The 21,633-nt window shown below is 41.5% G+C and overlaps 1 protein-coding gene across 15 annotated transcripts in view; it reads right to left on the bottom strand.

The window, feature by feature from the left end:
- The window catches only part of SHC3 (SHC adaptor protein 3), a 95,743-nt gene that overhangs the window by 6,560 nt on the left and 67,550 nt on the right, over positions 1-21,633 (bottom strand). For all 15 annotated transcript variants that reach the window (XM_032676912.1, XM_032676920.1, XM_032676914.1 and 12 more), the window contains 8 exons: positions 21,112-21,231; positions 18,150-18,203; positions 13,859-13,910; positions 9,289-9,415; positions 8,069-8,222; positions 7,038-7,134; positions 5,933-6,127; positions 3,412-3,707 (listed from right to left, as the gene is read on the bottom strand). In XM_032676912.1, the coding sequence (XP_032532803.1) occupies positions 3,412-3,707; positions 5,933-6,127; positions 7,038-7,134; positions 8,069-8,222; positions 9,289-9,415; positions 13,859-13,910; positions 18,150-18,203; positions 21,112-21,231 (1,095 nt within the window). The remainder of the gene's footprint in view (positions 1-3,411; positions 3,708-5,932; positions 6,128-7,037; positions 7,135-8,068; positions 8,223-9,288; positions 9,416-13,858; positions 13,911-18,149; positions 18,204-21,111; positions 21,232-21,633) is intronic.

The following is a 21,633-nucleotide window of genomic DNA, read 5'->3' as shown; positions in this document are numbered from 1 at the left end:
GTTTTGGTGCTGAAACACTTCAGGGCAGGGAATGTCACTTTTCTAGCCCACTTACCAGCCCTCTGTTCTAGCATCCTGCTAACACATATTTATTACCCCTGTGATAAGAGGAAACTGATATTGCAAGATAAAACAGTCAAGATTACCAGGAGAGGCCAAAAATTAATCCATATTACAAAACAATCTTTAGTTATTTAACCACACCTTCACAAAACGTTTCCTTCCTACGTTTAAAATGAATTAGGCATGCAGTTTTCACAGGCAGAGCACAGATCCACTCTGACAAACATCATGTTGCAGTACAGCTTTGTTTTGGGATGTCTCTACACTGCCTCAAGAAAATGCCTGTGAGCACTGCTCTGAGCAAGGAATGTCACACATTCTCCTTGAACTTTTCTCAGGAAGAGAGAACAACTTCTGTTAGAACTTTCCAAAGCCAGCTGATGTTGTGTTGAGCACCTCTCTTGAAACACTTCAATCTTCAACATTAAATCCTGGCAAAATTCCTGTAAACTTCAACACAGGATGCCACAGGGTAAAAAAACTTCCTGTAAACTTCCACATAGGGTAAAAAAAAAACAGAAACAAAGAATTTTGATGGCAGATGATGCTATCTGCTCGGTCCACATGTAGTTATATCACTGAAAGAAACCAACAGGCTCTCCTTGTTCCTGAGGCATACTGCTTTGAAAAGTAACATTCCCTAAATTCAAAGCTACATTTTCAAAATGAAAAGGTGTCTTTAAAAAGGCAGTAACTTTCTTTATCTATACTGAGATTTTCTTAACACGAGTAGCCTGCCATCACCAGAGTTCCAGTCCTCATTCTAAATCCAGAAAAAAAACCCTGCAGTCCTACATTTTAAGCACCTGAACGAGGGATCTCTTGTTCCTTTTTTATTTTTCTGTTAGTTGGATGAGAGCAGAGTAACTGGACAGTTAACTCTGCTCTGAAAGCACACCCTTAAGAGCCATAACTGTGTCATTGGGCAATGTGCGTGAAATGAATTTTCAGGTAGCATTTTTGTGAGTCAGTTTTTAAGAATAACCACACTGAGGCCACGCAGAAGAAATGCAAGCTGCTGGCACGGTGCTGCAGCTGGTCACGTGCTGGTATTTTACTGATGACTCTCCACTCTGACAAAGTTGCAAACAGAGCTGCTCAGAGGCCACGTGGGTGTCCCACACCTCTCAGAAAAGCTGTTGTTCTGGAATGGTGCCTCCTGGGCGAGGCATTTCAGGGCCATTTGGGCCACGATGGCACATCACAAGCAGGGGTAGATGCAGAGAACAAATAGGTCTCTAGACAAGGATGTCAGCAAATTAGAGCTGCTCTAGAGGCAGTGCAAAAGAAGATGGGAGGGTCTCCAGCCTTCACAGGAGGAAAATGCCCAGGAAGTCATCACTAGACCTGAGTACTCCATGCCAGTCAGCAGTGCAGCAGAGCTCCTGGTGGGACCCTGCGTCCCTGCACTTGCCACGTCACACAGCTGTAACAGCTACTTGTGGGTTTATGTTAAAGGGAAAATTAGAGGACCTCATTCCAGAAGCCACAAAACTGTTGGTAAATGTTCAGCAAGGGAGGCTACCCCCCAAGAAGTGCAGAGCCACTTCCCTGGGCTGATGTCCCCATCAAGCCCAGGACTGGGTAGTTGGCACCTCGAAAGTGCAAAACTGTTCTTTGTCTGGCCTCATGTGACAAATGTGACTAATAACGAGTACCATGGGCATTCCTTACCGCAGCAACACAGAGTCTGCAGGGCTGGCATAATTCTGCCACAGGTTTCTCAGCTGAAAGAGATGCCAACAGGCCAACTCTCACCTACTTTGGGGCTGGTTATCTAAAGTTGTCCTTTACAGAGTGTCACAGTTTGAAATTGGCCCCCTGAGAGGCTGGGGGAGCTCAGAGGTGATTGGGTGCCAGGGTCGTGTTCCCTGGAGAGCCAGTCACTGTCCATGTTGTTCGGTTCTGCTCAGAATCATACATCACAGTACCGGAAGCTGTTGGCAGTTCTGTCTTGGCTGTTTTGCTGTTGGTGTCTGCTGCGTGTAGGTGGACAAGGCCAGGGGGTGGCTGGGCTCCTTCTCTTCCCCTCCAGGGGAAAAAGGGGAGCCCTGTGACCCCCCAACTCTGCCTAGGCCAGAGTTAGAGTCAGCATTTGGAGTGTGTGCTGTGAAAGAAGAAGGACGAGGGACGAGGGACGAGGCCAGGCCTTCTTTCCCCCTCCCCCTGCAGCTGTGGGACGCTTGGGACAGCGCAGAACTGAACCGAGTGCCTGTGGCCAAGGCTAAGGGGCTTTTTCCCCCCCACTGCATTTAGGTTGGTGGGGCATGGATTTTAAGGCTCAGCATTTGAGCAGAGCCAAGTAGATGGGCTGATAAATCAGCTCAGTGCTCAGGAGAATAATGCCAGGCGAAATTGGAGATGAGCCAAGAAAGGTTCTGGGGTTACCTGCGGAAGCTGACCGGAGGCAGCTGAAAACTGACTCAGAGGACACTTGATAAGCTGGACTACACTGCAGCAGCCTACGAGCCGAGGTATGAAACCGAGAGGGAGAGATCACACAGGACCGAGGAGCAAGGACTTAAAGCTGTCTTCTTGGACTTCATGAGGAGGAGAGACTGCAACAAACAACTGGAGCTTGGTGAGGGGGGAACGTTCAGGCCCAGAACACTCCCACAAGAGAGACTGCATTATCCAGCAGCTTGAAAGGCTTCTTCCTGGACTAAAGTTAAAGGGAGTGGCAAGGGCTTGAAAGGACTGACAGACAGAAATGTAATATAAATATATAGTTGCCTTTAGTTTGTACAGTATATTTATTTGTGTAAATAAATGTATATACTTCCCCCTTCCCCTATAGAAGCCTCTGGTCTGAAAGTTTCTCTCAGTTTCTCTGAAAGTTGGGATAAATTGTGGGAAGGGGTGGGGGAAGCCTGAAAATTGGATTTTTGGATTTCTAATGTGGCTAAAACTGCCACACAGAGGAAAAAGAGTTACCCACTTGCAGCTACCAGGACTCAAGAACAAAATTCAGGACAATGATTTTAATCTCTGAGCAGAGGCTAAGCCTCCCCAGAAACAGGACAAGATAGCTACAGAAAACTGGAGCTCCCTTGACCTCTCCAATCCTGCTGTGGGGAGGGTCCCTTCATCAACTAAGGCAGCCTTTCTGCAGCAAAGAGATGGGTCTTGTTTGGGAATCAGGTCCCTAAGGCTCCCTGCAATCTGCAGAAATCGTGGCGTGTGTCTTCTTCTAGGCATCCGGGAGGGAATCAGAGATGTGATGGCGTACTAGAGATACAAGGCAGTACTTATGAACAGTTGTGAATAAGCTGTAAAGAACATTAAACACATTTAGAGGAAACGTGCAGAGCCAGAAACCTCATGTATTAGTGAGGACTCGGTGCTTACAGTTCCTTCTGGGTCCACCAAAAGAAGGTGCTTGGCTTGTCCGTTGTGCATGCCTGTCAGCACGTAGGAGCCAGGATTCGTGGTACTCTTCCTCACAAGGAAATCTCCACACTTCTTTAACAGCTGTTCTGCTTCTTTCCTGCTCATCTCTCCTTGATACCACGGCTCTGCACTCAGCTCTTCAGCTTCAGTCCGGGCAGCTCCCCTGGATGAAACAGGACTGGTGCATCCCGTGGAGGTGGATTTCTTCAGCATGGCCTCAGAGGTTTGATTCCTGAGGGCATCTTCAAATGGTCCTGGTTATGGAGATAGAAGCAAGAGCAAGATCATTCAGAGGTAAACCATGTAACAAAATGGTGATATTCCAGCCGTTTTAAAATGGGTTTGTTTTGCGTTGTAGCCGCATCACTCTACCTTTATGAAAAAAATAAAGTAAGATATACTATGAGATTTACTGCTTTATGGATTCTATTAAGACTGAGGAGTGTAACATGTTTAAAATGTATGTTATGCACAGAAAAATACCAATAAAAATGGCAGTGAACCTCTGCAGGAACTTTTGAAAGGTACTGTTTTTATTTCAGCAGTGGCTATTGTCAACAGCTGTGTTTATATGATCTGGTACCAGGCAAAGCTCTCCTTTAGTCTTGCTAGGTATATCAGACAGTTTAATTTCAAATAAATTGCATAATATGGGTAGCTAATGTCATTATACTCATATCTGGTCTCTCTTCAAACAATTTATTCATTTAAAAATTATCCATTACTGAGTCTCCAGCCCAAGGCTATGTCTAGAAGGGAACAGCCACCCCTACCACTCAGCCCACTCCTAGCCTCCATCTAGGAAGAGAATCCTGCAAAATAGACAAAGGTTAACACATTTAATGCCATTTACCTGGCTAAAATCAGCCTCGGGGAAACATCTTTTAAACCCCAGCTAAACCCCAAATTCAGTGCTCCTTCCTGCAGAGTCGAATGGAGAGATGTGCCATTACAGACCCCAGCAGGAATAGCAAATATGTCTGTGGGTGTTTCATTACGTGCTGTACTGACCCACTGGAAGCTATTTTCCCTTGCACGACCTTCGCCTGTTCCACTAGCGCGCACCAAAAAGCAGAGTGTTTTTCTGTGCCCACTCGACCTGCAGAAGGACATCTGCAGGGCAGTGCTGTGGGGCAACACTCCAGCTCTGAATAGACTGCTCAGATGAGAGGAGTACACAGCCATGCTTGCATGGGACCACAGAGAGGTTAATTTAGCTCAGGGAAATGGAGTAAATACCGTGCTGTCACAGCTTATTGATGTCTCAATTATTAGAAGTAGCTTATATATGTCTTCACTAAATTGCAATCTGCACTAAGCCCAATTCATGTTCAGCCTGACAAACACTAACTTAAGCTGGAACATTTTCTAATACTACTTTTCTCTGATGATCCAACGACTGATAAAGATTAATGAAGGCTGGAGGACCATAAATCAATTTTCCCTATTTTTAGGAAAATAATGAGTATAAAATGGAAGTAAGCATGTGCATGTTTTAAGGCATGGCATGTTAGAAATCAAAATTAACACCTCTGACTTCAGACAGCACACTTTTCTCATTTCAGATCTATATTCACAGATAGATACTCTCTCAGCTTTCTTCTCTCCCCCCTTCTTTCAATCCAAAATCCCACTAAGCTGTGGAAATAGAGTCATACCTCAACAAAAACATGCCAGGAAGACAGTTTTATGTATACTGAGATAACAGAAATGTAGATACATTATTTTACAAATAACGTATAGGCACCAACTGCTTTGTCTCACTGCCTTTTAATCACACAAACTGATTTAAGTAAAACGTGTCAGGAATTTATTTGAGGTAGGAAGTGTAGAAAAACAAAGAAATTTTTCTGTGCATCAAATGCTTTCCCCATTATTTCCCGTTAAGTGTCTCTCTGAGGCTGAAAACAACGTGTATTGTTAGCACCAACATCAAATTATGGCTGATGCTTAAAGCATTGTTTTGCAGTTATGGCTATAATTCTAATTTAGGAAAAGCAGACTTCAGAGTTGGAATAGATAGGATAGTAGGCCTACCCAGTGCAAGAGATAACTCAGCCTTTTAATTTCCATTCCTTGTTGCACAAAGCTTTTGTTATACGCCTTGACTTCCTAGTAAAATACTCACAGGACAGGCTGGAGCCAATTCTCCACCCATCCACTCCTCCACTCTCCTTCACTTCCCTGTATGACAGGGCTCCTGATTTACTTTTCTTCTGACATAGTTGCCTGTGATGTTCAGGATAACATAGACTGCAACTTACCCTAACTCACATAATGCAGACCAGCTTTAAATCTTCAGCCACTCTGTTTTAGCTCAGTCCAATATGAAACCATCATGAATTCTAAAATTCACCAGAATTACACCAGGAATGCTAAACTTTGGAATTAATTTTTTTTTCTTTTGTTTAATTCAGAACTAATGCACAAACATATTGGGTCATTTGTTAGAAAGGGAGTGAATAGGAAGGGAACTCACTCATGTCAAACAGATCTTTTCCTGGGCTGCTTGCTTTGGTCTCCTCTGTTGTTCCACTGAAGGTACATTCAGCATCTGCCTGAAGTGCCAGTAGAGCTTCTACATTTATATGCTGGGTGTTTACATATGTTGGCATCTCTGCTGTAGGTATTACTTCTGATTTCTTTTCTGGCATACTAGAGATATCCAGAGATCCTGGAAAATTCAAGACTTTATTTTCCTCTTTTTTTTTTTTTTTTTCTATTTGACAAAGCAGTGTTGGTATAAAGACCAATTAACACCACACCACACTATTACAAGTTTAAAATTCCCTGGAATGGGAGATGAAAAGTCAATAATTGCAGGATCTCGTAGAAAAAGGACGTTGATTAATGGATTCAGGACTGTGTTTCAATGAGGGTTTGGGGGCATTATTATTCAGGAGGAAAGGAAACCTTTGTAAATAAAGACTCAGTTTCAAAAATTATATTCAGCTGGGGAGTCATGAGAGGAGGAGAAGGAATAAAATCCTCAACTCTACAGATTAACGACAGACAACATATTCTGGCATTTGAAAAGAAAGTGTCTCTAGAAACACAGAAAGTTGTCACATAAAGGTGGATGAGGTGAAATTTAACACGTTTTGAAGTTATCTACTTGGAATTTATAGACAACTACAAAAAAACCCATTACACATTATTTGCTATTTGTGGAACAGAGAGCATTGCTTCACATTTCAAATGAAACTTCTCACTTTAGGCCTTTCCTTAAAAAAATTCCATCTCGCATACTCTAGTAGGTCGGATTTTCAGAACAGACCATGCAGCCTGCCTTTTAATATCACAGGGGTTTAGGACATTGAAAGTTAGAAAGCTGAAGATTTGGGCAACTCTATTTATGAACTGCCCTGCAGAAGAAAATATTTTATGAAAGTGTGCATTTAATAATTTATCCAGAGGTAATTAACAAATGCATTTCAACTGGTATCAACACTAAAACTCAGACAAAGGGAACCTATCAAAAAAAGTGCAGTTCGTTGCCTTAAGACTTTGAGACATCAGACTTTCACATGCTTTGCCCACCCAAGACCACCTGAAGTGTTACAGCTAAAAGTAGCAAAACTCACCTTGTGTAACAGGCCCATGATGCCATTCTTCACTGACTTTGTCTCCTGAGTGATGGCTCTGATAATAAATTTGCTCTCTTCCCACTCCTGTTGCAGACTGGAATGGACATGTGCAAGGAAATTTTCAGTTGCCTTTAAAATGCTCAGATACATAATCAGTGGCTCTGACAATTTCCTTGGCTGTATTCTGTGTACTCACACTCTTCCTTTCTGAGTCATCATGGTGTCAGAATATATATATATCCCAAATACATTTGTGTAAGAGTAAGATATTACCAGTGACCTTCATGCATACTTCCCTACTTCCTGCTTTTATTAAGCCCCACAATACCGAAGGATACCATCACCTCTTTCAGTACATTTTCCTTTCACATAACAAGCTCTGACACACCGTTCCTGGGAAAAGTCCCATAGAAACCTGCCTGGGACCAGAAGACAGCCCCAGCAGTCTTCAAACCACGAGCTGAAAGACCCACTTTGGTACCAGGGAATCTGGTACCAAAACTGGATCTGAAAACTCCTCTTAAGTGACTATGTTGATATTGCAGTCAAATTTTGACAGGAGTGCTGGTAGAAATATCCAAGCTGACCTTAGTTCAACATGAGGTGGAAAACCTACCTAGGAGTCTGGCTGAATACTGATGGCTGTCAAGTTATTAACATAATGAACTGTTTGTAATGACTGCACTAGATTAAGTGATTCTGCATTAAATCATTCCCAGTTAGTGTACAGTATTTTATACTCTCTGAAGCAGACATGGTTTCCACAAATGCATTTACCCTCAGTGGATTTCTCTTCCTAGATCCTGATTAATCTTTTAAAACCACAAGGAACTCACCTCCTTTGTCTTGTTCTGAAGCTGCCTATCGTGTTGCCCCCCTAGGTCAGCAATGCCCATTCAAAAGGAAATTGGTCATACACGAAGGACTGTGAGCTATAAAGGCTGCCAAAGTAAATCCCATCTTAAAATACACGTCTTTTAAAAATTTTGCATCCATCAGCAGGATGGCAGAGATGCAATTTCACTGACCTGAGCTGTGACTGCAGCAGTGGGAAGTCTTGTTTTGAGCCTGGTATCAAGGAAGCCGCCAGGGGGAGGTATTTTGTTTGGGATGTTGTTGTAATAGTGATGCTCTGCTGCCTCGTTTTCTTCCTCCGTCCACGGGTCCTCAAAACTCTGCATCCTGTAAGGAAGCGAGTGCTTTGTTTTGCCCCTCGCTTGTAAAGCACTTAAGAGATATTTTCATCAGGTTAAGACTGCCTGTCAGGGGATCACTATTGCGTGTTATTTGGACAACCCAGCTATCATCATAAGTCGGGAAGCAATAATGGATCATGCAGGAGACCTTCTCTGTTTAGACACACTTATCTAAACCTCCTTTGCAATGGATAAAATTCTTTATGCTGAGTAAAGGATGTTTTTACTTAGCTTTAAAGACCATTACAAATCGAATTAAGCAATTTTATCTAATCCTACAATAGCACTTGTAATATTATGAGTTGATTGACCAACTAGGCTCTAAAGCTTTATATCTAAAGATATGCTCTATCACCAGTACAAATCTGGAAGAACTTCACAAAGTCAAGAGACATGAATACAGCATGCTTCCAGGTTAGGATAGTAGCATTTTATAATCACCATATACCTGTTTTACTTTGATATAAGAGATTGTGGAGGGTACCAGCTCACTGGAATTTATACTAGTATTAACAAGCATATGACAATCCATGTCTCCAAAGAAAACAGAATGCTATATCCCAGGTTTTTAAACATGCACAGACAGATTTTGTATCCTCCAGAGAACAATGCAGTCAAAGCCTCTGTATAATACATCAGATTCCCCAAAACATCACCCTAATATGAGAAATAGTGAAACATCACTAGTCATTTTGGAAGCCCAGCTCTCTAACTTACTCCATCTAAACTGACACAGCTGCTATGACAGCAACAATGAGGAAACACCACAAATAACATCCATTCTTGGCCATCCAACTCTGCCTACTAACAGCAACAGAAAACACATGATCGTTTCAACGTCGCCATGAAATCCATATTTAGCCTATTCTTTTTAAATTAATGTGCTCCCTTCATATTCATTAGGTAAACGCTGCTACGCTAATTCAGCAGGAACCTCTTTTTAAAATGTTTAAATCCTGTCTGTCTCCAGCAACATCATCCACCACACATTTCATTACATAAAATAGAAAGCTAAAGGAGATCCTTTAGCAGTCTTCTGGAATGGCACTCACCTATCCTGGAAAGTAGGTATCTTAGAGGGACATCGCAAATATTGCTTAAATCGAAGCTCGAATGCTTGCCCTATGGTACTGATGACATCCTGGGCCAGGCCATCACAGCATTCCAGTATATGACAAGCTAAATGAAAAAGATTTGACACATGTACATGCAAATCATTGTTCTTGTTGTGGTGGGACGCACTGACCTGTGACAAAACACCTACATGTCAAGTATAGTTGCCCTATTAGAAGTGTGCACCCTTCAATAAAAACCAATTATGATACAGTGAATTTCAGGTAACGGTGTCTTTGTAAAGGTTACATAAAATTGCACTGGTGTGTAACTGCCATGGGCAAGATCACAAATCTGTTCTGCTATTTTAACAAGTCCACAAACGCGAAGATCTCGTACAATTTCACGTTATTACCCTAAAGCAATAGATTATGTAAGAATTCTAAGCTTTAAGCTGAAAATACAAAATATTAATAGATGGTAATAACAGTAAAAGCTTTCTTGGGTTTCCTCAATGTTATTACACTTCAGTTCTATATGTAATCACCCCCAAGCTCACAAGCTGTTCACTTTTTCCAAATTACAGTCTGAGGGAGGAGCAGTATACTCAGAATACTTTCTAGACCATGGGCCCTGACCTTACTCCAGGAGTACAGATCTTGGTACCTTTTCCTGCTTCCCTGCATGGAGACACTCCCAGTAAACTGGTGGGTCACTGAAGAGCACAGAGGCAGGAACCTGATTAACTCCAAACCTTCCTCATGTGCCACCTCTCCGAACCCACTGCGACACATGCAGTAGGGAGGGAGGCTGGCAGCACAAGCTCTCTTCCTATGGAAGACTGAGAAACCTTTATCAGCTCTCTGAGCACCCAAATCTGCCACAGTTTTAGATCAGCGAGTGGCTCAGACGTCTCATGTGACAACACAAAGAGGTGAATTCATGGAGAACTGACTCAACATTGCAGGAACATAGATGGGTGTTAAGAGCTGGAAGCTGCAGATCTGAATGAACAGCACTCATCATGATATGTGGAAAAGCCCAGGCAAATTAATTTTCCACATTCAGAGCTGGATGAGCACATGGTCTACTTGCTGTAGCCTGGACTGGGTTTGAAACTCTGCTATTTTCCAAGTCCTAAGCATTAGTGTGGGTCTTTGTTCAAAATTACTAATTTGTATCACCCCAGACTGCTTTAAAACCCGAATACAAACTCTTCAGCTGAAAAACTGCATTTTAGTACATACTTAGTGTCCAGCTCAGTGGAACCAAGTGCTTTGGATGCCAACGTCCTACAAATAAGGGTTGGTCACAACATTTGTGTGACATAGTTTTAATTAACATTACATAGAGAGACTAAGTAGGTTTAGAATTGACTTCTCAGAGGCTGATCCACTCGACAGACATCTGACGAGGCCAAAATAAAGGGCCAAGAAACCTGCAGTTGTGCAGGTATGGAATGCCTGCTGCCTCTTCTTCAGCAGCACCTCACACAGCATGAGATGGCACCAGTCACAGTGCTAAACAGATACAGTGGTGTTCTCTTCTCACCTTAGAGCACCTGCCATGCTGACCAGCAAGCTGAGGCAAATCCTGATTCAGGGGAAAGGCCGCTAGCTGCATGTTGAAAGTGGATTCAGCAGCCAAAAACAGGACCTCCATGTGTCCAAAGGTGGAGGCAGACATCCCCAACTAGCAGCAGGATATTTGCTGTTTGCACCCTCTGCACCACTGCTGGTGGCATCCCCATGAACATGGACCAAAAGCAGTTAGGGTAAACAAAGCTAAGATGTTTGCACTCTCTAACTAGAGTGCAGATTTAAAGAGGCTACATTGCTCACTGCTAAACCTGTGCGGAGCTGAAATGGAGCATGAGTCATTAAGTAGTTTCAGTAGGTGACATAATGAGTAACCTGTTTCCTTGGATACGTGAATGGACTTTCAGCAGGTAGGAGATATGCTTCTTGTAAAAGGCTGAGAAGGTTTGGCTCACACAGAGATGATTTTTTTGTGAATGTTACAGCAGAAAATAGACAGCCTTTAGCTTGCTAGATCCAGAATACAAAACACGAAGACAGCTTCTCCATCCTTGGGAAGAAATGAGTTTAATATGGAAGCTATGCTACAGCACTGGTGGTAGTGTCAGTAACAGCAGCAGTAACATTTTCACTAGATATAGAAACAAAGACAAATTCCATTCTAAATCGATTTGCAGATAACACAAAGAATGACACAATGGCAAGTGACGGTGACAGAGGGCAGTTCAGATCCCTTGGTATATTAGATCCCTTTTAAAAATATGTTTTAATGCAGGCCACATAAAAAGTCACCGATCTGCAAATCACTGATGTAGATACAGGAGTGGGGAAAGTGCCCATAGGAAATGCAGAAGGCTTCAAGATCACAGTGTTGCAGAATGATTCAAATTTAGTAGTAGAATGGCTAAGGCTTAGTAGGAGAGTAGGCCTAGAGAGCAACACTCCAAAGTAATAGGTTAGCAACCTTGTTCGTGAGAATGGAATGTACTGAAGAGGTAGGAACAATAATCAAAGGATTTAGCCAAGCATGTATATAACGATTTGTTACCTTAGATATAGTAAGGGTCTGCTGAACAGTTTCTAGGGGTAAGACAACTTAAGCAGATTTATGATTAGAGTAGATGATTACCAATTGTTATCAGTATGAAATATGAGTTTGTGTTTGTAACTAAGTGTAACTGCTTTCAAGTAGAAATTGTACGTGGACATGTTTGTGTGAGAGTATAAAAGCTGTATGAAAAACGAGGGTCTTCGGAATCCTGACTTGGGACGCTAGTCCTCAGGTTCCCGGGCCCCGAATAAAGCACCGCATAAACCGGCACTCTGTTGGTTTGTGTTTTTGTTACGGGCAACAACAGCATGAAAGAGTTTCACACGAGATAACAGTGCTTCACTGCAGCCAAAAGGGCTAATGATGAGGACAAAAGCAAGGAAGACTAGGAAGGTGCAGCCTCCACTGTACTGGTAGCCCCTGCTATAAAGGTATATTATACCTTTTTAAAACAATACAGAAAGATCAAAGAAGGAGAAATCAGCAGAAGGATGGAGGATGTGCACTGCAGCTGGAGACCTACAGAGTTCACTGTCAATCTTTTCATAAAGAAAACTGAGAAATTACTTGACCTAAGCACACCAAAGGAAAACGACTGAATGAAGTGTTCAGATGACTCCTCAATCTGGGACAGACCAGTTCAACAAGGAACAGTCACAGGAAGTTAAGGCTAAACACATCCAACACGAGATAGAAGGAACACATTATGTGAAACAGTTTTTGTCTAAAATCCATTCACACAGGAACAGAAAACAAAGGACAGGGCTCCTGCAAACCCTACAGTGCAAACATCTACAATGCCAACCCACTACATCATTACTGAGATCCCTTAGAACAACTGAATCAGACTCTGGTTTAGCAGAAGGGTACTGCTAAAGCAGGTGGGGTGGAGAGCAGCTCTGCACCACACATCCTACAGTCTGATGCTGGAGCCTCTCTGAAGGGGGACACATGATCTTGTAACATGTCATCCATTGCAAAGAACTGGACTAACTCCATACCTCCCATTCCCCATAAGTTTTCAAGGTGTTTCACCAGTATTCAGAATATTAGTGTGTTTAGTGCAGGTATTATTTATTTATGAGGTAGTGCTCTCGAGTCTGGACATCTCTGCACATGGACAGATTCTTCAGGTATCTAAAATCATTAAAGAGAAAATATGGAACCTACTAAATTAGTTGTGTCGATGGTAAGGTGGGCAACTCAGGGTTTGCAGAGTTAGCTTTTTGGAGTTTTTTTGAGCTATTCTGTTCTTCTCTATGACTCTATAAATAATAAATAGATTCTCAGGTATATTACACAATACTTTGTATCTTGCATTAAGACCTAGTGATGCTTTCTGCATTACAAGCAGGAATGTCTTTTGGACCTATTATTTCAGACTGTAATTTACAATCCTTATAGTTTATTTTTTGAGAATGTGAACTGTATCTTAGATTTTGAAGACAGTCAACAAGAAGGTCCCTGTCCCTGACTGACTGCTGCTAAAGCAATGCAACCTTGAATAAAACCTCACTGAGAAAGAGAATTACAGTAAGCTGGCTGAAAGCTCACTATTTGATAAAGAATGCGATTCTGCCAGGAAGAATTAGGCATGTACTGAGAAGACCTAACAGATTCAGCTGCCTCATCAGATGACTTAATCAGAGGACTGTTTAGTTCTTGCATGGTGATTGGGTGTAGGTAAGATTTAGCTGTTGCCTAGAAGCTCATGCAGCCAAGTAAAGCAAGTGTTTGATTTAAGAGATGAAGAGAATCAAAGTGATATTTGGATATGAACTAGAGGCAAGACTTGTTCCAAGTCTGAGAACCAAACTGTTGCTTCTTATTGCTACACAATCTTTTTGTGACTCTGTCAAAGGCAATCTTTTTATTGGGCTGCATTTATATTTTCTCGGAGAAAAAAAATCTGACTTAAACCATGAATAATTTGTGTTTCTCAAAGGAAAAACAGATGTCAAACAGGTATTTCTAACTTACCTCTCCGATTAACAGGATCCTTAGCTACATATGCAATATAGTCAGTTGTATCCTGTCAAAAAATTAAGATATCTACAATGAATGCAAAAAAATATTTGCACTGATCATAGCAAAAGATCACAGTCCAGAGTATGTATATTCCTGTGTGTAGAGCTTCAAATGACATGTTTTGCTCTACAGTTGTATGCTACTTAAACCCCATATAAATGTTTATGGGTTTTGGTACTGATTGCACCACTTTCTCCAGAATGTGATCTATTCCAGCAGAATTTAAAAATCTCTTCCAAGGCCTTTGAGAATTAATTAAACAAACTCAGTAGGATTTGGATCAAGCCTCATTTAGGAGGGAGTAGAATTACAAGTCCTTATTTTCGAACTGCCCAGAGATTTTGGTCCAGAACATAAATAATCAACCGGTTCTGAGGTAGAAAGAGTGGGAGTGACAGCCCTGCTCCCCAGAAATACTGAGCAATGGTATTTATTCGTGTGTGAAAGCAGGTGTGTTTACTGACTACTACACCATATGGCACAGAGGTGGTCAGCCCCTGCTTGGCTGTGACAAGCAGAATCCCAGGATGCTCTCCCCTAGCCCGTGGGCTGCTCCTTGCCACACTCCTTGCCACATGCCAGGTGGATTTTCGGGCAAGATATTTTCCTCAAGGATTTTTTGCTTGCTCTCCTGCCACAAGGGGCGCAGACTTGTGTCATTGTGCAGATGGAACAGAAGGGGCAGTGTTTCTGGGAAACATTTAGGCCACACAGCCCTGATGCAATCATGAAGTCCTGGTTAGATCTGGTGTTTCCTGACATGCCTGGCTAGTCAGGTGTAGCTAAACCTGAGGGATACACAGGATACACTACAGCTGGCAGTATAACTCTATCCAAAGCCTTTTCACTGATCCCAGATCATTGGCAATTATACCAAGATCTAATGCCATAACAAACATGAACCTTCAGTTAAAAGACAGGCTTCTTCAGCTTAGTTTTCTCTAGTGCAAACACACAACACAACCACCCACCCAAAACAAATCACTGTGCTGCATGTCTGTACAATTTCCATCCTAAGGAGAGAGCAAGGGAAATGATGAAGCAAATTCATGGTTCTAGTAACAGAGGTGTAGCCATATCACTTAATAGACTATTGGAAGACACTCAGGCACAGTAGCAATGAGGTTGGCCTATAAAAAAAAGCAGAGTAGAATGGCCCTAATATTTTGTCCAGTAATTTCCGATGAATCCTGTGACGCAGTGCCTGGGCAACCACTAAAATGGAAATAAGGGTGCATATCAAAAAGTAAGGGGACAAGAAAAGTGACTATGTCTATAGTAACAGATAAAACAGAGCCAAGATGAAGGCCTGAGAGTTGTTTCACTGGTGTCCATACTGTTCTATTGTTGCTATTCTCTCATGCCCCTCTGTGCTGTTTTCTCACGCCATGCTCTGAAACTCTCTGAGGGACCAGCATGTGCTGGGCATCAATCCCAAGAGGCCACTATGAGGGAAGAGGGTAAATGTTTGGATGCAAATTTCACTGTGCTATTTAGTTGCAGGGCCAGAAGGGCCAGAAAATGGGCCACAGATCAATTTATTTACTGGTTCAGGCACAGCTAATGGATACATTAATGGCTGAGTAAATCATAGATCTATCTCACAGCTAGTGTGGACGTGACAGTCTGGAACTACCAACTCGTTATTACCTCTAAAGTTCAGATTGAAGCTGACTATGACAAATCATTAAGGACTTAATGTGGGCACATTCCACAGTGGGTAATTTAGAAGATTCCCATCCAAAAACTACACAAAGATGGGCTGATGCAGCAAAGTGGTCCTTGACATTTAAGGACTGAAAACAAGTATGAATGAGCCGTAATTACCACTCCTAAGAAATTGCATCGTGGTGGTAAAATTTGGAGGTGTGGCTGAAACGGAAAAACTACTGCCTTCAGGGACCTCTGAGAGACCTGCCTTATTAGACCTTATGAAAACCTCCACTCTGGCATTTCAGCAGATATCTCCAAAAACAGATGTCTTGTCTAGCAGCCTGGAAACAACCGCCTGAAATTACTATGGGTGAAAATTGTTTAGTGTATCATAAGGAGGGGCTGAAGAGAGCTAAAGCAGATCCAGAACACAGTCTTGGAAGTGAACTAAAAGTTGTTCTGAAACGGTGTGTAAAGGATTTGGTGGGGACGTTTTTAAGCTGCCATGTACTGACACAGCCAGAAACTGACTCACTGCAAATGGGAATATTTCAAATATATATATATGGTATTCAAGCTGTTCTCCAAGACTGTGGAACACTTCTCCAGTGGTTACATTTTGAATAATAGAAGATAATTAACAGTAAGGGAGTGGGTGGAAAGTTGTGAAGATAATTTCTGCCATGAATGTGAGGCAGATAGCCAGAGTATAAAGGTGGATGGGGTAGAGAAGTGAGGGTAGTCTCACTTCCTAATAAACCAAATTCCAAAATTCAAACTAAGGGAAAACATGGGCTCAGATCTAGGTTCCTAGTTCACTATGACCCTTCTCTATCCAGTTTAAATTTCATATAAAGAGGTGAGCTTATGGGCTGGAGCCCAACTGTGGCTGGGAGACACAGTTCAGTGGCAGCAGTCCTCCACCAAGTGGAAATCACTAAGGGCTGATGAAAGTGGTGTCTAGATGACCCTCTTAAGAGTAAATAAAGCTGTGACTTAAACCACATCCTCGCACCTTGTCTTCTTCTACACACATCCAGGACAAAGGAACCACCTGCTTTATGAACAAGCTTATGGTTGTTCAAGCTTATAGTATCAAGCCAGACACTAGACCACTAAGATAAACTTGTAGAGCGTCATTAGATACTCATAGCTACCCTCTTCCCCTCAACGTCAGAATGAATTCATGCAGTAGTAGTCTTATAGGGAAAACAACTTTACAGTCTCACCATATCTTGTAGGCTCCCTTCCACCATGCAATTTTATTTCTCTGGTAGCTCGCTGACTCAGTAGCATGATTTTTATCTCTCTAAAACATTTGGAAGATCTTGTTTACTCCAAATCCAATCTCTTCTACTGCTGCTCCTCTCCTCTTTCCTGGTAAATCACTCTAGCAGTGGGCAGAGTGAAATGGTGTTTCCAGGACTTAGCATTTGGGATGGCAGATGGGCAGCGAAGAATCTTCTTACGGAGGCAGGGAACTGTGCTAATCACTCCTCTGCCCACTTCAGGAATTGTTCATTTACAGCATACATTGCAATCTGTTGTATTTCAAAGCTGTTGTTGATCCATATTTTGTTCCCCAAATCATTATGATATGGTGTCCTTTTCCCTTCTGTAACTGCATTGAACTCTGCAAAGCTATACTAAGACTAAAGATTGCTTTTACATTTCCTGAGGGTATCTAAATGAACAGAGGAAGCGCCAAGGATCTTTACCTTAACAGCGTTGAACTGCGAGAATTAACTCACAAAGCAGGCTAGAAATTGCCTTACCTGTAGCACACGACTGATAAATCATGGATGATCATACGATGGAGGAAAAGGCACTCATTCAATTAATCTAGGTTTAAAAGCTTTCAAACCTCTAAGGTAAAAGGTGAGCAATGTCAATATTTTATAATTCCCCCATTGCTTCCTGAGTGACAAATACTTTTTAAGCACATTTATTAATATACCTTCAATAGACAGCTTATAAAACTAAGGAAAAGCACAACAGGCAGAAATCTGCCCTTTGCTCCAAATGAACCAAATGGGTAAAATTGAAAGCTGAATTGGAAACCGAAAGCTTTGCAAAATGAGAAAGTAAGATCTGTGCTTCCTGAAAGCCTGTCTTCAAGCCATATGAGTGCAGCAAATGCACCTGAAGGCAGTATTTAGTAGTCTTCTTCTCAATGCACACTTAAAGACGAGAAGGAAAAAAAAGTGCTTCATTACTATAACTGCAACATAGTCTACTACTGTAAAAAGTGCAAATTAAAAACAGGATAAAAATTCATACAATCCCATATGACTGTACCACATTACTCAGAGAAACAAAGAGATGCTTATTCGTTACTATATAAATGCTCTCAACCCCTTGATACTTTTTTGTTCCAGTCATTCAAAGAGGAGGATCTACGAATGCTTGTCAGTCATTCCCCTCAAAAAAGAGTTTGATGGCAACAATCAAGATGAATTTATGAAACAAAAACCAGGAGCTACTGTGGCCGTATTTTTTTTTTCTTTCAGTAGGATATGCGATAAATTCTGTCCCACAATCCTCACAAGGCAGTATCCACGTGGGGGGAAGGCTTCAAAGGAATGCTTACCGGGTCACCTCCAGACGCAAAGGAAATAGATTGCATGTGGTGATTTGCTATGATCTGTATGGATCAGAAAGAACAAGTGTAAGTCAGATAGTTTTCTTACAGTTTACACATTTTTTGATTTCTTTTCTGGCTTGCATACAGGTGAAAATCCAAAATCAGGATCAAAATTATCCACAAGGAGTAAAAAGAGTAGCACAATAATATAAACAAACGGAAGGATCAATGAATCTATCCTGGTGTTCTTTAAAATGTATCAGGACACTGCAAAATTGCTAAATGTGCTCAGAACTCCAGTAAATCATACAGATCTGTCAGACAGTATCTTTGGAGAAATTTTAATCAGCAAAAACTCCCTTTCTTTATTGCAGACAACGATGAATGAAGCAAAAGGTCCTATTCATCAAAACATTTTTCTGCTGATGCCACTCTGGTGAAATCAATGAAACCATGACAATCCGTACACCAGCTAGAGTTCCTAACATCGTTTCCAACACCCACTGTGTCATTTTATGTTTCAAACATCAACATGTTTGGAATATGCAAACAAAAATTTGACTCTCACTGCACTGTAGCATTGTGGACAAAATCACAGGCATAATCCAGGGCATTTGAAATTCAAATTGCTTATGTACGATTTGAACTAATACAATATTTCTCTGGGAAGAGACAAATTGTCCTGAACATACAATACTAGCAGAACAGCTCTGCTATTCTGAGATCTAACTTATGAAATCTTTTAATAATGAAATCATGTAATAATCAAGAAAGAAAAGGTCATTTGAAAGAAACTTTCACTTGATATTTGAGTCACATAAGACATGCCAAGGAATTCATCTAGGAAAGGACAGGCCTCTATTTAGTGCCTCAAAGCACATGACAATAGAATTAGTATCTCAGTTTGGAGAGGGAACTACATACTTCAGAAAACTGTTTTGGAAAAAAATAGGTTGAAATATATTTTCTGGGATGTTTTACCTATCCTGCATCTTAAAGACCTGAACTAGCAACTACCTTCCTTGGAAAGAAAAAAGCCTGGCACGACTTTGTCTGGATCTTGCTGCTTCATTAAGTCAGAGAGAGTTGATAACTATTTGCAGTGTATCTTTCATGTAAAGAGCACTTCATTTTCAATAGCCCTGCTTGTCTAACAGCAGCCTCTGAAGATGTGGTTAGGTTTTAAGTGTTCACTGGTGAATTAGTGTTCTATTACTCATCAGTGAGGATATCCTTCACTTTTTCCCATAAAGAAGAAGTAATCTTAACAATAGAAATGAACTAGTGAAGATCTGTTACACATTTAATATTGTCACTACCCTGACTTGTGCAAATAACCCAATTTTTTTACTCCAGCATCATACAAAACAAAAATTATTTTAGATTGTCTCTAAGCTAATTTTTTCCAAGTTTTGAGAAAACTGAAAAGTGCTTGAAGCCATTAGTTCAAGTCAGTTTGTTTTTTCAAAGAAATATACAAAACAAACCATCTTCCACCCAGCCCTGCCTAACATATTCACTGAACTGTTGCTGCAGCACATGCAACTGCTTTCCTTCTACCCTCAGGGCCAACAACGCTGTCTTGTCTTTTTTCTTTCTTTCCAGCTCCCCTGGGAAAAAGAGGCTTTTACAGAAGTTCACAGCCTTCTTCCTGTGTGGGGCCTCAAAGGGCAAAGCTGCTGGGCCATTCTTGTTTGCAAATCAAATGCTTGGCACAAACAAGAAACAGGGGAGACCACAGCCACACTACGGATCTCTGAGAAACCAGACATTTCCCAGGCCAGCAGCACCCAGAACAGTCTATCTCAAAAAGAATTATGTGAGAGAAAGATGAAGAGTTTTGTCAACTCAGAGAAAAGGCAAAACATCTGGGGGATGACTCTGCTCTGCAATAAATCAGTTTAACTACAATTCTGCCCTGGCACTGGCTGAAGAGGAGGCGACTTTCAGGGCTTGGCACTTTCTTAGTAGATCTAATTAACATCAGGTTCCTGTGTTTCTGACTGGGGGCAACTGTCCCTGTGAGAGGCACTGCTGTGTATATTCCATAGTAAGGCTACAAACTGCTGCATCCAGCCATAGCACTGCTCCCAGTGTCTCAATGCTCACTGCAGGAGATCTGGATGTTTTCTAAGCAAGGATGACAATAAATGAATGAAAACATGATGATAATAATAATCAGCAAGCTTTTTTAATGGACAGTGTACGCGTTCTTTCTCATTCTTTAATCCTGACGCCCTGAAGGACAGTAGGAACTTTATTGTTTTCCTCTCTGGCTGTATCTGGGCAGAAAGTCGTTGTGCCCTAACAGAATATGTGGCTCACAGCAAATAGCACAGCAGTGACTACGCATGTCCATCTGCTTTCTCTTTGTATACCCTGAGCAAGGATTTTTCTCATCTCATACATCATTCACAAACCACTGCAGTGATTCCCCAAAGTGCATCTGTACCTTCAGCACAGTGAAGAAGAAGGAATAAGCTACTTGAAAAAAGGCTGCCTTGCCTCTCTGAAAGACTGGCCTTTCACTGCACTGCAAAATGCCCAAGGCTGTATTTTTAGCAGTGCCTCAGGAACGGTTTGCCCTTTTAGGCTCTAAATGGAAAGAAAACAGTGAAATAGGGGATGTACATTCGGTCCTTTAGTTGTTTACTCCAAGCACATCCCTTGTACCATCCTGAAAGTTTGTAATTGTACCCAATAAGAACTACCATGACCAGAAAATGACATTTCATGTCATAGGTCTTTTAAGAGCAAAACCAATCTACCAGAAACAGGGCAAGAAGGAAATAATTCATGAAAGTTGTGTTGAATACTGGAATAAGCTGACTTCTACTATGATTCATATTTTGTTTTTATTAATTTTATAGACATTATTGAGGAATAACTTTGAGCAACTGAGTATTTGACAGACAGCAGCAGACTGTTCATCAAAAGCCTTACAAATTAGTACAGAATTTGCACTCACCTGTTTCGTATCAGGATTCATTAGATTTAAGCTGCTGGTGGAGATATTCAACATTATGCTCATTCCTGCAAACTGAAGATTGCTCTTTCCCAAGATGCTAGAAAGGACTTTGCTTGGTGGCTGCGAGGAGGGGGGGGAAAAAAAGCAGATTTTTGTCCTCTGTTTATTTGGGATGACCTTCATTGTATGCAGGGTTAACCGTGATCTGAAAGGCTTCTAAAAGGTTTATGACTTTCAAAGAACATTTACTCACAACAGCTGCTTCCCCCTGGAAATGATTTCTCATTTATACTACTACTGCTTCTACTAATGATAGTAGCTAGGCAGGTAGTCATCTACTCTTGACCTAACAAAACAAGAATATATGATATAAAAGAAGACTTGATAGAAAATAGGGGGTTTGTAAGACAGCAAAGTCTCGCCTTCACTAAGGAACCAAGTAAGCAGACTAAGATAAATGCCTTCAGTCAGTCTCTTAAAATGATAATGTTCTTATTCTGTAAAAACAGCTTCAACTCTTGA

The sequence above is a fragment of the Chiroxiphia lanceolata genome, chromosome Z (genome assembly GCF_009829145.1).
Source record: "Chiroxiphia lanceolata isolate bChiLan1 chromosome Z, bChiLan1.pri, whole genome shotgun sequence".
Lineage (NCBI taxonomy): Eukaryota > Metazoa > Chordata > Aves > Passeriformes > Pipridae > Chiroxiphia > Chiroxiphia lanceolata.
The sequence above is the reverse complement of the archived record's forward strand: the minus strand, read 5'-3'. Positions and strand labels throughout refer to the sequence as shown.